General features: G+C 37.3%; 1 protein-coding gene across 1 annotated transcript; it reads left to right on the top strand.

The window, feature by feature from the left end:
- Window positions 1-13,388: 13,388 nt before the first annotated feature.
- On the top strand, window positions 13,389-14,309 carry LOC141403081 (uncharacterized). Its single transcript, XM_073985247.1, has 2 exons — window positions 13,389-13,415; window positions 13,485-14,309. Exons 1-2 carry the CDS (start codon window positions 13,389-13,391, stop codon window positions 14,307-14,309), a joined length of 852 nt encoding a protein of 283 aa, XP_073841348.1.
- Window positions 14,310-15,689: the final 1,380 nt, after the last annotated feature.

The following is a 15,689-nucleotide window of genomic DNA, read 5'->3' as shown; positions in this document are numbered from 1 at the left end:
TTTATTTGAAGAAGGGGACTCTGTCGTATTTTGTTTAAGGAATTCTGTGCCCTTAACAAAATCCCTTTATTGTTTCAGGTCATATACCATTACCTGATAAAGATCTGGTTTTGTGTCGTTCCCTAAAAACTGGGATCTGATGTTTGCGAAAGCGGGGCATTGGAAGAGAAAATGTTCCAGTGTTTCGTCATCTTCTCCGCATGCCCTGCATATGCTGTTATCTGCACAATTAATTTTGTGCAGATGAGCTTGTAAACCCAGGTGACCTGTGAGGACACGCGTACGCCTACTCAACTCTGCCTTACTTAGCAGAAGAAGGATTTTAGTTTTTTTCCTCATGTGGGTCTCTCCATAGGATTTTTGTGGTTTCTCCCTATTTTCTCTCTATTCCATAGGGATAAGTTTTTTGTCCAATTTTTAACTCTAGCCTATTGCTAATTCCCTTCCATTTTTTGCCAGAGAATTTGCTATCTCATTACCTCTATTTCACGCATGTCCCGGTGCCCATATTATACGCACCGAGCCATGTTGAGAATAGTTGTGGATGGAATTTGTACAATCCAAGACTGTTTGTGATTTTATTGTCTTGGCTGTTATTGCTTTGATTGCATTTTTACTGTCCGTAAGGGCGTTAGTTGGTCTCGTGTTAGCATTAAGCCAGTTCAGACACTCTGTAATCGCTCAGATCTCCGATTTATGGACCGTATTGTGATCCAGCAAACGAAGAGATATTTCGGTCTCTGGTTCTTCAATGAAAAAACCCAGTCCCGTTCTCCACCTAGCATGGGACCGTCTGTATAACAACAGTTTACAGTCGGCATTTGTGCTAGAGTTCCGTCGATCCACGAGTCTCTGTCAGGAATACGGCCCGATACATGCTGTCAATTGACTCTCCCGTTGTTACCCATGAAATGTTTTGATGGTATGATATGTGGTCCTTTCTCATCCACTCGCCCATCGCTTTATCATCGTATATCTGCGACGGCCGTGTATGTATAGAATAGTTTCTAGAGTCCTCGTTGGTGTTGTCCTCATTGCGCCGCTTACACTTAAGCAGCACATTAGTCGGACTTTCTGTAGTATTTTAATATTATACTTTTTATCCATAGCTGTGTACCAGACCAGTGTTGCCGTTTGAAACATTTTTCTCGGACCAAACTTTCCCTAAAAAACGACCCAAAACCGCCAAAAATTCAAACAAAACATACAGTTTTGTTCATGTTGTTGTTGTAGCAACGCATTTATGTTTGTTCGTGTATTATTTCAGTTATCAAGTTCCTCTGTATCCAGACTCAAGAATTCTGCAACCTGGACTGGTTGCGTCCATAAAGAATGAGGAGACAGGTGAGTGGGGTTAGCTGGGCAGTTGAATAAATGCAGAGTATCGTGTGGTCCCAATCCACATGCTGGGCATATGTTGGGTATCGTGGCGTCAATTCTGGCCCAATACGAATTGAGGCGGCTGCATCGTCCGGATCTTAACTGAGCTAAAACCACTCGTGTTTGCCTTGGCAGCTGTCGTTCTTCTGCTGCGATGGATGGGGGATGGTTTCCAAGTACGGCATTCACACTGTATCTTCGTACTGCTTGCGCAACCATGTTGGTGTGAATGCGATTCAAGCCTGCCTGATAGGCTCGTTGATCTAGCGGTTCTCTTTTATACCTTTGGACCTCTCTCTCTAGATCATGAAGGTCTCTCCTGACGTGCCTGGGTGGGGGGCGCCTGTCCATTAAATCGTGACAGGGATGCTCACTGCGGTAACACCCAAGCAGGTACTGCATCGACAACATCTTATTGTGCTGACGCACCGGTAAAACCTTCGCCTCCTCATGAAGATGGTCCACTGGTGTCATGAGGAGGCACCCTGTTGCAGTCCTCAGGGCGGCATTCTGGCAGGTTTGAATCTTCTTCCACTGCGATGCGCTAACCTTTGCGGACCACGCTGGCGCCGCATAGCTTACCACAGACCGGCCTATTGCATTGTAGGTGGTCAACAAGGTTTCTTTATCAGCACCCCAAGTGCTGCCGGCCAGCGACTTGAGAACCTTGTTCCTACTTCTGATCTTATTGCAAATAGCTGTGGCATGCGCGGACGACTTGAACATGCTATCGAACGTTACACCCAGTATTTTAGGGTAGTTAGTGGTCGGAATCAGTGCACCATCGACCAATATGTTCAGTGGGAGCCTCATCTCAGCCGTCCATGTGGTGAATAGCGTGGCTGTGGATTTAGCGGCGGATATTTTCATATTCCTCAGATGGAAGAACTGCACTAGGTCAGCTATGTAGACATTTAACCTATCACATATGTCATCGACGATAGGACCCGACGCCAAGATCGTACAATCATCCGCATACATCACGATCTCTATGCCGTCTGGAGGGTGTGGAATTTCAGAAAGGTAGAGGTTAAACAGTTCCGGAGATATCACCCCTCCTTGGGGAACTCCCTGTTTCACTCTACGGGTTTTGGACTTCTTGTTTCTGAATTCTACAAACGACTGGCGTCCACACATATAGTTGATTACCCAACGTTTCAAACATGGCTGGAGATTAGTTTTCTCTATATCCTCGAACAGCTTGGCATGGTTGACGGTATCGAAGGCCTTCGATAGGTCAAGAGCCACCATGACTGTTCGGTCGCACGGCCTTTTCTGGTTCAGTCCTCTACTGATATGTGTGGATATGGCGTCTAATGCTGTTGTAGTACTATGCATTTTCCGAAATCCATGTTGATGTTAGGCAACTGGAAAACACCTTCTCATCGTGGGGAGGAGTAGCGCCTCTAGGATCTTTGCTACTGGCGACAGGAGTGAAATCGGCCTGTACGATTCACCTCTGCTGGCATCCTTGCCAGGCTTCAGTAGCGGGACCACCCTGCCAACTTTCCAGGCATCCGGTACAACATGGGTGGCTAACGATAGGTTGAGAACACTTGTTAAATACTCATCTCCAGGTTCATCCAGCTGCTTAAGCATTACCATCGATATTCGGTGCGGGCCCAACGCTTTGGATGATTTAGCGTTTCGGATGGCATCTGCAACATCGCTCATCGTAAATTGTGGTGGTACCTCCTCGGCTGGAAGAGTTCTTCTTATACGGCGTAGCACACTTCTCTTCGCCCTATCACTCTCGGGGTGCTCTATGAACTGCCGGTTAAAATAACACGCGCACCTCTTTGGGTCAGTTACTGTCACGCCGTTGAAAGTAACAGCCGTTCTGTCATCCTTCTTTTCCGGACTCGAGAGTGATTTAACCGTTGCCCACAATTTACTTATTCCTGCACCAATGTTGCACTGCTTCAGATGGTCTAGCCACTTTTTCCGCTTATGTTGACTTGAAGAGTAAGTTGTTGATGTTGACTTGAAGAGTAAGCTGTTGACTTCAAGAGTAAGTTCTCTAACTCTTGGGTCTTCGGGGTTCGTACGACGAAGCTCATCACGTTAATTTGCTAGTCCCGTCGCCTTTTTTTTGTTCATATAATGGTTAATCTTGTCCATGTTGGCCTTATTTGTATTTATTTAACATTGATGACATCCCAACAGTTAATTCATTAATAGAAATGTTGAAATTTGTTTTAAATTATTTCTGTTTACACCAACATTATAATTTGTCTTCAAATTTTTGTTCGAAAAATAGGAGTGTGAATGAAAAAGGATAACAGAAATATTTTTACTTGAATTTAGGTCCAAAATTGTCAATATTTTAGTTGATAGTAAGTAGTAAGTCCATTAGATTTGAAGGCCGATTTAAAGCTTTTGGTAGTACCCAAAAACAGTCTATTGTGTTTTTAGATTCTATTGTGTATTTAGATTCTTAAGCCCAGTTTAAACCAATTTCCAGTTGACCTTTATGTAAGGATCGGTGAAAAAAGCATATCTATAAGGCATTCATACATCGACCAAGTAATGTTTTGGATGCTGAGGACCATCCTAACTGTATGCAAAACACAACAACACAACATACACAACATCCCAGCTAACAATTTTTTCCGAGGGCTCTGATATCAGATTTTTTCTGAATATTTTTTAGAATTGTGGCCGATTTCTCTAATATTTTCCTAGAAATTTGACCGATTTTCTATAAGTTTATTTTAAGAATCTCTGCACATTTTCTAAAGAATCTTAAGAATCGTCATTCCGAACTCGTTCGGATTTCTAATGGATATTCTAAGGGATTCGTTTGATGTCGAAGAACAAAATGACTGGTCATAAAATTCGCATATACAATTTTAATTTTTTTTTTAATATAAATGCTGCATATAATAATTCAAGCTAGTGTTGATAGCTTCAACATATGTATATGTGGAAGTATACTTCTGCATATTGTTCTACTGTTAATCATAAAATGATAACAACAGGCAAAATCATTAGAAAGTTTGAAATTAGAATCTTCCATAAATAGCACATTGAAAGAAAATTGTCTCTGAGTGGGGTTTGTTCTGTGCAGTACGACACGTGGCGTCAGCGTCAGAATTGTTTCCGATTTTTTCAGAAAATCTGAACTTTTCTCCGAAGTTTTCCAGAATTTCTTTCCGAATTCGGACGGATTTTCTTAAGAAAATCTAAATTTTTCATCGAATTTTCCAGAGTTTTCTTCCGAATTCGGACCGAATTCTGTCAGAAAATCTAAATTTTTCTCCGAATTTTCCAAGAATTTACTTCCGAATACGGACGGAATTCGTCGCGAAACTCTAATATTTTTTAAGAATTTCCTTAGAAAATTCTTTCCGAATTCGGTGAGAACGTCCATACAACTTTCGTACCGAATTCGGTATCAGAATCGGATATTTTTTCAGAAATTCTGTCCGAATTCGAAACGAATTCGGAAAAAAATGTTAGCTGGGATGTTGCCAAAATTTTAAAAACGATCCCAGACGAGCAATGAACGTAAACAAAACAAAACGATTCCCGTGCCAATCACACAAATCCACAAACTTTTCAGATTCTCTGAATCGTTTCTTTCTCACAATCAAAACAAAACCACAAACTTTTCAATGCAGAAACGTGAAATCCGTACGATTGCTGAAATGTACTTCGGCTATGCTGTGCCGAGTTGTTACATTCAATAACAAAAAAAAGAATTTTTTGTGATTGCTTAACAACCCTGTAAGCTAACATCAGCATACTGCGGTGGATGTTTTATCAACCATCAAAAGTTTTTGAATTATTCACATGTGTTTAGTACTATTTCGTTTTCTATCTGCTGTTTTGGAGTTGAGAACTGTTTGCTTTTAATTTTATTCGCACTCACGAATGAAAACAAAACGAAACTAACCAGCGAACTCGGCCAACGTGGGCATTGTTTCGTTTTGTATTGGAAATAGAAAATACGAAACGAAATCATTGGAAATGTTTTTAAAGTATTCTTACGTACGCTGCAGACGGGTCCTTAAACTGCACTCTTTCTAAACTTTGTGTGGGAGATACCCGAAAGAGTGTCCCGATATAGTCAATATTCGGACACAATTCGAGCCTGTATCATATAGTACGATGTTTTTGCCTTCGAGTTTCATCTTACGTACTACCCAGCTTAGTTGGTACCGGCAGGCTTTTTTTGGTGATTGTGGGCTATTATCTCAGGAAGTATGGACATTAGGGTTATGACTTTTTTATAACCTCATATCCCTGTATCATAGCGTGATGAGTTTTGCCACAAGATTACATAAAATCTTAATTATAAGGTGATTCGGTGAAAATCCTCATGCACAAAATGATTTTAAAATTTGAATCTATCAAAATTATGGACAATTTTTTGAAGTCACTGAAAACAGATATATAATTGGAAATAAACTTTAGAGCCACATGAGATAATTAAAATGACATACAATTTTTCTTCAATTCTGAGAATCGTAAAAATGTCGTAAACGCTTTTATTCAAAAATATAATTTTTTAACAAAAAATACATCTTTGTGTTTATTTCAGCTCGAGTCCATATTTTGTTGCAATTCAATTGTTTGAATAACAACAAAATATTTTAAAGTGGATATGAAATTGATTAGTTGCGGGCGAAGGGTAGGGAATACTATAGTTTCAGTTGTCACCAAACAACTTCATCAGTTCCCTTTTTCGCCGACTCTGTATCGATAAACAGGTCAATAAAGCCATCTAGCAAATTAAATAAAATGAGAAATTTGCTGTATGGCCCTAAAGCTGTTTACCCTACAATTTGAGTCGAACTAAAGAATTTCATATCCACCACTGTTTTTATGTCGTCTTTGCTTCGCAAAGAATACGAACATAGGAGTGTTGCTTCAATAAGCGGGGGTAAAAACAACAAGAAAGTTGTTTTTGCATTACGCATTGGTCAACAAGGCCGTGCTGATGCCTATTATTGTTGTTGGCGTTTTTTATTGTTGGACTGCAGAATTTTACATCTTTGTGTTTATTTCAGCTCGAGTCCATATTTTGTTGCAATTCAATTGTTTGAATAACAACAAAATATTTTAAAGTGGATATGAAATTGATTAGTTGCGGGCGACTCGAGCTGAAATAAACACAAAGATGTAAAATTCTGCAGTCCAACAATAAAAAACGCCAACAACAATAATAGGCATCAGCACGGCCTTGTTGACCAATGCGTAATGCAAAAACAACTTTCTTGTTGTTTTTACCCCCGCTTATTGAAGCAACACTCCTATATTCGTATTCTTTGCGAAGCAAAGACGACATAAAAACAGTGGTGGATATGAAATTCTTTAGTTCGACTCAAATTGTAGGGTAAACAGCATTAGGGCCATACAGCAAATTTCTCATTTTATTTAATTTGCTAGATGGCTTTATTGACCTGTTTACGATACAGAGTCGGCGAAAAAGGGAACTGATGAAGTTGTTTGGTGACAACTGAAACTATAGTATTCCCTACCCTTCGCCCGCAACTAATCAATTTCATATCCACTTTAAAATATTTTGTTGTTATTCAAACAATTGAATTGCAACAAAATATGGACTCGAGCTGAAATAAACACAAAGATGTAAAATTCTGCAGTCCAACAATAAAAAACGCCAACAAAAACAAAAAATTTAAATTTTTTTAAAAGTGACTTTTTTCGAGACTTTTTTAATATTTGAATGAAATAAACGTTATAATAGTTATTAGTAGGCTTATATTTATTCATTCGTGCAACAAGAAATAATTTAAAAAAAAAAAAATTTAATCTCATATAATTTTTCAAAAAATTATTTTTTAAAATCGATTTGTGCGTGAACTTTTTTTATATTTCAATGGAATAAACGATAGCATAGTGATTACTAGGTAAAAGTTCATTCATCCCTGCTACAGGAAATCATTTTTGAGGAAAAATGTCAAAAAGTCATAACCCTAATGGACATTTTTGAACATTTGTGGGGGAGGAATGGCCCATCTTCGATCGTAAACTAAGTTTGGGCAAAATATTGCACATGTCAAATTTCGGATCTGATCGGTTGGTTCGTTTGAGAGTTATCGTGCGCATCAGCCAGACGGAAAGTGTCTGAAACAGATTACCTCCAAAATATTTGGGGCCTAAAGTTTAGACTATAAATCCATTATTTCGATGAGACACATTTTGCCCGTATGAAAGTCCAGTTCTGGAACAGACCATATCTTATAAACCTAAAATATATTTCATATATTGAACAATTTTGAAGACCCGGCCCACACTATAGGGATTTCATTGAAAAATGTCATGATATTACTCTACTATGGAACTCAACCTAGGGACGCATAATTTCATGACATCTTTTAATGAAATCACTCTAGTTTGGACCGGGACTACGCAAACATTTAAAGCAACAGAGAAAGACTAATATTTGATATTTTATAATTTTTTGGTTTTTTATTATTAGCATGAAAACGGTCCAGAATGGATTTGGGCCCACCATCGGACCAAATTGAACATTTATTTATTTTTCGGACAAAATTTGGTCCAAAGTGGCCAAAACGGCAACGCTGTAGCAGATACTGAAGCGTACGTTAGAATATGTCTAATGACCAACATCTATAAGCTTTATTAGCTCACTCTTAATCTTAAATATATTGTCTTTCCATTCAAGTTTCCTATCCAGGATTACTCCCAGATATTTAACTTTATTGGAAATACAGATTGTCTTGTTTAGGAGAACTGGTTCTTCAAAGTGTCTCAGTTTTGTTTTCATTCTGAAAAGACATATTTCCGTTTTTATCGGCTTTACGTTAAGACCTCTTGGTCTTACTCCTCAGAAGTATTATAACGGGTCAAATCCCTCATATCCATAGATCCATAGGAGTGGGGATAAGATCACCCCCCCCCCCCCCCTCGGAACAGTCTCCTTTGCGATGTTCTTGGAGACGCTCTTTTTCTTCTTTCTCGACTTTGCAGTGTTCTGCTCTTCGGGGGATCTGATCTTCTTCGCCACTTCCGAAGAAGTGGAGGGAGTGTTCATTATCCCTCTGGGAGCATCCTGCGGTATAGCCTTTTTGCTTGCCCGTTGCTTCCTGAACTTGCGCCGTTGAGCCCCAGACAGCTGTTTATTGTGTGTTGGAAGCTTTGCAATGCTGTCGCTCACTTCGTCTAACATCTTGTGGACTTCCTCCTCATCTGGGATTTCCATGACGATTATATTTGGATTTGGATTCTGAGTCGCTACCTGTATCTGAAGGCTGGGTCGAGCATGAGCTTCCCCTTAGTTTCTCAGTCGCTTCCTCCCTTTATTTTTCCTTAAGCGCTCGGCACATACGGTCCGTTGAGCGTCCCGTTACAACAACCACATGAAAACTTCAAGAACAAACTTGGCATCACTTACACATTTTTCGTGTGGTTGTTGTTTTTAACGCGTGGCGCGACTCGCAACGGACCGTATGTGCCGGGGTATTAGGCTGTGTGCTTGTCGCAGTACCTTCGACCACAGGTGCCAACGCACCCATACCTGTGGGAGAGATTTCACGGAAAGTACTAAAATTTTTTTAAATTTGTTACCAATTGTATATTTTGAATGGATATAGCTAAAATCTTGACATTTGGTATAGGAATCAAGGTTGGGAAGTGGTGCTGATATAAGGAAAGGTTTTAGATGTTCGTACTTATTGTACGAGCAATACTAAATTTGGTACAATTTGAATTTGGGTGAATGGATAGAGCGGAAACCAGAAATACGTACGAAGTACTAAATGGTACTAAATTTGGTACAAATGGGATTTGGGTGAGCGGATAGCGCTGGAATCCTGAAATTTGGAATTAAGATTACTGTTGGAGCGTAGGATTGAGCTGGTTTTGGAAATTCATACTTATTAGTACGAAAAGTATTAAATGGTACTAAATTTGGTACTATTTTAATTTAATCGAACGGATAGTGCTAGAATCCTGAAATTTGGAATTAAGGTTACTGTTGGAGTGTAGGACGAGGTTGTGTTGAAAATTCGTACTTATGGGTACGAAAAATACTACATAAGGCACAATTTGGAGTTGGATGAACGAATAGAGCTGGAATTCTGAAATTTGAAATTGACATTATTGTTCGAGTGTAGGATTGAGGAGGTTTTGGAAATTTGTACTTATGTATGCGAAAAGTACTAAATGGTACAGAATTTTGTACAATTTGGATTTGGGATAGTCCTGGAATCCTGAAATTTGGAATAAAAATTACAGCTGGAACGTAGGATTGAGGAAGTTTTAGAAATTTGTACTTATGGGTACGAAAAGTGCTAAATAGTACTAAATTTGGCACAGTTTGGATTTGGGTGAGCGCTATCCGCTGGAATCCTGAAGTTTAAAGTTATGATTACTGTTGGCCTGTATGATTGAGGGAATTTTGAAAATTCGTACTTATGGGTACGAAAAGTACCAAATTTGTTACAATTTGGATTTGGTTGAACGGATAGAAGTGGAATCCAGAAATTTGGAATAACGATTACTGTTAAAGTGAAGGGTTGAGTTGGTTTTGAAAAATCGTACTTATGGGTACAAAGAGTACTAAATGGTACTAAGTTTGGTACAATTTAGTATTGGACAAACGGATACAGCTAGAATCCTGAGATTTGGAATAAAGGTTGTTATTTTGTATTAATGTCAGTATAGGGTTGGTATGTGGGGTTAAGATCTGTATGAAGATGGCTTTGGAAATGCAAACAATATAGCACAGAAGTTAGATGAGGTTTCGGAAATTCGCACTTATGTTTAAAATATGAAGTACTATAATTGAATCTGGGGGAACTGATAGAGCTGGAAATAAGAATCGCAGTTGGTATATACGGTTCATATAAGAAGGTAATTTTTTAGGGTACTAAATTTGGTACCATTTTGTTATTGCATGAACGATAATATAAGGTATTATTTGAATTAATCGAGCTAACATGGCCTAAGGAATTTGTATTAAAAAATGAGTTCTAGCGAAGTACCACACACTCAGCCACTATGCTACGATCGTTTCGCTGGTGGTTTAAGCCAGCTCATCAGGCATATTTTTAATGCAAATGGCTAGAAGACAAAGGCTGATTTTGATAACTTCTATTTATAAAACAATTTTTACAAATTTGTAGATATGGCAAATAACAAGATTCCATTGCAATTCCATTTGAAAAAAATTAAAAAAAATTTTCGTGAGCACATCTACGATTTTTGGCATAGAGTTAAAGGAAAAAAAATCTGGTTTCAAATCTGCTCGCGTTCACGAAATTGGCCGATGCGCGCAAAAGTTAGAGCGGTTTTTATCCTCTTATAAAGAAAAAAATATTTTAAAATTTCTTATTTTTTGTATTGAGAAAATGTAAGCATATATCAGTAACAGCATTTGATATCCATCCGTAGATGCACCAAAATTTCCAAAATGTGTTTTTATTTTCGCGGAAAATCAAAAAAATTAAAAAAAATCTGGCAGTAAGTTCAAATTATACTAACTCAGAGTCCGTATAAACCTCTAAAACCTAAATTAAAAATACGTACGGAGACTAGACAACGCGTAAAAAAATGTGAAACCAAAATTATAAACATTGGCTTTATAAATTGCATATTATAACAACAACAAAAGAGAAACAACTCATTGTTGGAAAATATTGTTACAAATATATTTTTTGGTTTGTTTCGAAAAATTAGAAAAAAAATATTTGAGAGTTATCCAACTATTTCGCTAAAATCTAATACATAAATTAAAGTATTCTGCTAAAACTTTATCAAAATATATGGTTTAACATCGTGGAAGCTTAACTGCTTACTGTGATTACATATAAGGATAGGAAATTAAGAGTAATATTGAAATTACTATCATTTAAAAGATATGAAAATTAAAAAGCCTGTAACTCGTGAATTAGTTAAAGTCGGTTGATGCGCAGCCGATTTTGGATAAAGCGAATCAATCTCTTTCAATATTTATGCATATTTCGATGTTTCACTCAGCGGCCATCGTGTGCCGCCAGTTGCATCATGCACTGCAAAAAACCTTAAAGTTGGTAAAAGTCGCGCAATGTGCATACGATGTTGATGCGCATCCGGTTTCATCAGCGCCCATCAAAAATACGTCAATATACACCTATTTCAAATAGATTCTTCAAAAACCGCGGATGTGCCTCCACATTCAATTTTTGGCTAAATACCCATATTACTCGCGTATCTCTGTTTTTTTTATGACACGTGTTTTCGCAAATATTATAATCGCGAGTAAACGATTCCATTTATGTAAAAAAATGTTAAAGAAAATCGCGGTTTAGTACGCGGATTTGTCAAAATATATTTTCCGATATAAAAAAACTAAATTCACGCATGTTTCAAAGGAAATTGAATGACAGTTGTAAATTTTACACGCAAAAAATATGTTTTGTAAGAAAATTCACGCATGAAATTTTGGCCTTTCGACTCCAATTACTAGGATGCTGTAAGGAGCACACTCATGAGATATGCACCAAACGACGTAAAATCACGAGTTCTATAATCGTGTTATGAGTTTGGAATATTATCTTCTTGCGCGTCCGGATTATTAAAAAAATTCAAAAACCCCGAAATTCCGCCTTCAAACTGTCAGCATCAATTTCAGGTGAATGCAGTGGATATATCGAAAAATCATACACTGCTATCTTATTGCCCATGGAGCATTCTCTGATTCATTCTTTGGGAATAGATCTATAAAATGTAAGGTTAAGCCAGAAATCGTATGGGAACATAAAAAAACTTGTTGGCTTCCACCCATTTTTACCCATTTTTCTACATTGATGCCAACACAGCTTCCACGAAAACTAATTTTAATGGTCGACATTATGGGATCCCTCCTAAAACACTTCATTTTAAAGAATTGTAGTCATACTTTATAGAATATGTTAACAGTTCGCGAATTCTGAAAGGGTGAAACTCGGATTCATCGATTGCAAAACATTTTTGTTATTTACTCTTTTGAAGTCTTGTTCTATATCAAGTCACCCTAGTGTCTTGTCTAGGAATCATTTTCTCAATACATACATATGTACAATCGAAGGGGGGTTTCCTTCATGAATTGTAATGCCCTCCATTTCGGAAGTTTTTGTTGATATCATATCAAGAAGTGTTGATATGATAGGTTGGCAGTGGCTTAGAACGCTAAGACCTCGACAACATTGTCTATTTGTTGGAGAGGACCCAGGTTCAAACCTCAGCCGGGGCATCCGGGCTCTGCTGTGAGTTTTTATTTATTATTGTCTTTTTAGGACGAAGGCCCTTAATTATTAAAGTTTTTAATTAATTACACTGTGCAACAAAATGGAGCTCAAAGTCTGGGGGGTGGAAAATTCTTTTTGGCGATGAAAGCTCTTGGTGAGTATATACAGAACCCAGAAGGACAGATCCGCCGTGAGTCGAACTTTTGAGATATGGCGTGATGAATATTTTGCTTGAGACCCTATAAGCCCTCAGATATTAGCGTTATATCTTTGTCCGCTGTTGTTTTATCTTATTTTTGAGATCACATTTCTTCAGCCAAATCAAATGAGGATTGTTTTCGTAGAGCATTTTGACCTTCTATCTCGCTTCCTTCAATGTCCTTTTCGTCCTTTATTTCAAGAGCCGCCATAAAAGTACCACAAGATGACGTTTTTCAGCTTCGAAATGTTCTGCAAAAATGTCGCGTTTTCGTGGTCGTTTTGTGAGACAAAAACATGTGTTTCCTTTTAAGATGAAAAATAAAGAGCGATTCACGTTTTGTCTAAAAATGCCACTAGACACGTTTTGTCTAAAAATGCCAGATAAGAATTCCTGATTTGTCTTTCGAAAAATAAATTTGTCACCGTCATTTTAATTAAATAAATTGTACACTTTGGTTCGATTTTAATCTCGTATGTGTTAAACAAGAAGAAAATATATTTAATTAAAACCAAATCAGAACGATTTGTCATCGGACTCTTTAGGTATAAAACGAAATCGGATTAAAAACACAACAGTTAGTAATTCATTTGACTTCAGACGGTAAAAATATGAAACTTCTTTGTCTTCATTTAATGGTAAGTTCTTATTATTAAAACCCCATAAAAATTTCAAACATTACTACTTCTCCTAAAAATGTTCCTTAGGCTTCCCTAATATTCTGGGTAAGTGGCAATATAACCACGGAGTATTCAAGTTTTGTGGATCCCTTTGCCGTAATGCAAAATCCCTGCGATGATATACGCAATGGTCAATTTTTGTGCAAAGATTGTGCCACCCTGGCCTTTTGTTACCAGGAACAAGGTAATTGGAATACTATGGAAATTGCCACCTGTGATACAGCTCGTGGTTTATATTGTGATGAAACGGCTCGTGGTTGTGTTTATCAGAAAGAATGTATCAGTCGAGGTCCAAAATTTGAATGTCAGAATGCCGGAAAATTTCCCGATCCATACGATTGTAAACAGTACCATGTCTGTAGTTCCACCAAAGAAGATGAACGCATAGTGTGTCCATCTGGCACAGCCTATTCACCAACAACGAAATCCTGCTCTCTTTCCACCAACAATGAAATATGTCACAAAGCTCAATATACTTGCAATAATGCCTTTAATATGGGTGCTTGGTCATCTGATCCAAATATCTACTACATCTGTTGGTATACAACAGTCGATGGAGAGATTGTACGTTATCCTTTGTTGTATCGCTGTCAGGATGGTTATGAATTTATAGCCAACACTTGTGTTCCCAAAAGTTCGCCAGCACAACCCACAGCCTCAGCACCTACTACTACGACATCGGTCGCCAACCCGCCTGCTGCATCATGCGATCTTTCAACTAATCTAATGCCTAACCCGAATAATTGTCGTTCGTATTATATTTGTAAAAATGGTCTATTGGAAGACAAAGAATGTCCCAGCGGAACTTATTTTCAGGCCAGTACACTTATGTGTGTCGTTGGAAGTTGTTAAGTAAAAAATTATTAATTCCCAGTAAATATTTACGATTTTTTTTTGTACCTTCCCTATAGTTTGGAGGGTATATTAATTTTGTAAGTTCTAGAAATAATCATTTGCAATCCTACAACGTATATACATACTAGCAAAGTGCCCGCTACTTCGTATGCGGAAAGGAATATAAAAGAATATAAAAATCAAATAAACAATATTTAATAAGGAAATGGCGAACACTGAACATTTTGTTGTACTAATACCAATTTTAATTAATATTTATTTTTATTTAAATACTGTTCTCACCACTTTAGTTCGATATTCGAAAAAATCAGCCGTATCTCACACTCACACATCAATAGCGGGCCACATTTTTTGAGGCATGTTAAAATATTCTTGTAAAAAGTAAACCCAAGACTAATTTTAGTACCTTTTAGTACTTTTCGTAGCCTTATAGTAGATCAATATCATTTCACCCCTCAACGACGCTCATACCAAATTTCAGAATTTCGTTCTTATATCAATCACATATACACACAGAAAAAAATGGCCTCTCTAACATACATATGTCCCAAACATATTTTGCAGCAAACATATATTTGTTTGCAAGCAGTCCCAAACATAACAACGCCTTTCATAAAGCAAAAAAAAATACTGGGTTTTCTGAGATATTTACTTTTTATTTTTTAATTATTTTTTATGTTTTTATTTATTAATTCTTTTATTTTGTAATATTGTAACTTGCCGTTTCTTCTAAAGATTTTCACTGTAGTTGCTATCGTCTTGTAAGCATAGCAGAACAATATGAATCATATGTACATATATGTTGAGTCTATCAGCGCTAGGTTTAAATATTAGATGTTGCCTTTATATTAAAGAAATTACAAATTTGTAGTTGCGAAGTATTTGACTATACGAACTTTGTTTTTTTGGACACCAAACGCACTGTAGTTGTTTGGTTTGTCGGACAAACAGTTAACTAACAACAATTGTTGCGACAGCGGTAGTTGTTGTGTGTGTGTGGTTTGTTAATAAGGCATTCCGCAGCTGCGAGAGCCCTGTTGTTACTCTTTGACCAAAATCCCCTCCACCCATAAAAAATATTTTCTAACATAAAAGATATGTTGGTACCCAAACATATTAAATTGAGATATGTTACAAAATGTTGCAAACATATATTTGTTTGGACACAAACAAATTATGTTTGGATCCAAACATATATTTGTTTGCAATCAGTCCCAAACAAATATTTGTTTGGATCCAAACATATTTCTAACATATATTTTTCTGCGTGTACCAGTTCCCAAAAACTCCATTATAGTACTTAACATAAAAATACACAAGAACGAACGAAACGAAACCTCCTCCTTAAATTTCAAAATTTTTTGCTAGCATACAGAT

Source organism: Musca autumnalis, unplaced genomic scaffold (assembly GCF_047663935.1).
Source record: "Musca autumnalis isolate F117 unplaced genomic scaffold, ASM4766393v1 scaffold_4, whole genome shotgun sequence".
NCBI classification, from domain to species: Eukaryota; Metazoa; Arthropoda; class Insecta; order Diptera; family Muscidae; genus Musca; species Musca autumnalis.
Note: the sequence above shows the minus strand (reverse complement) of the source record. Positions and strands in the feature narration are given on the sequence as shown.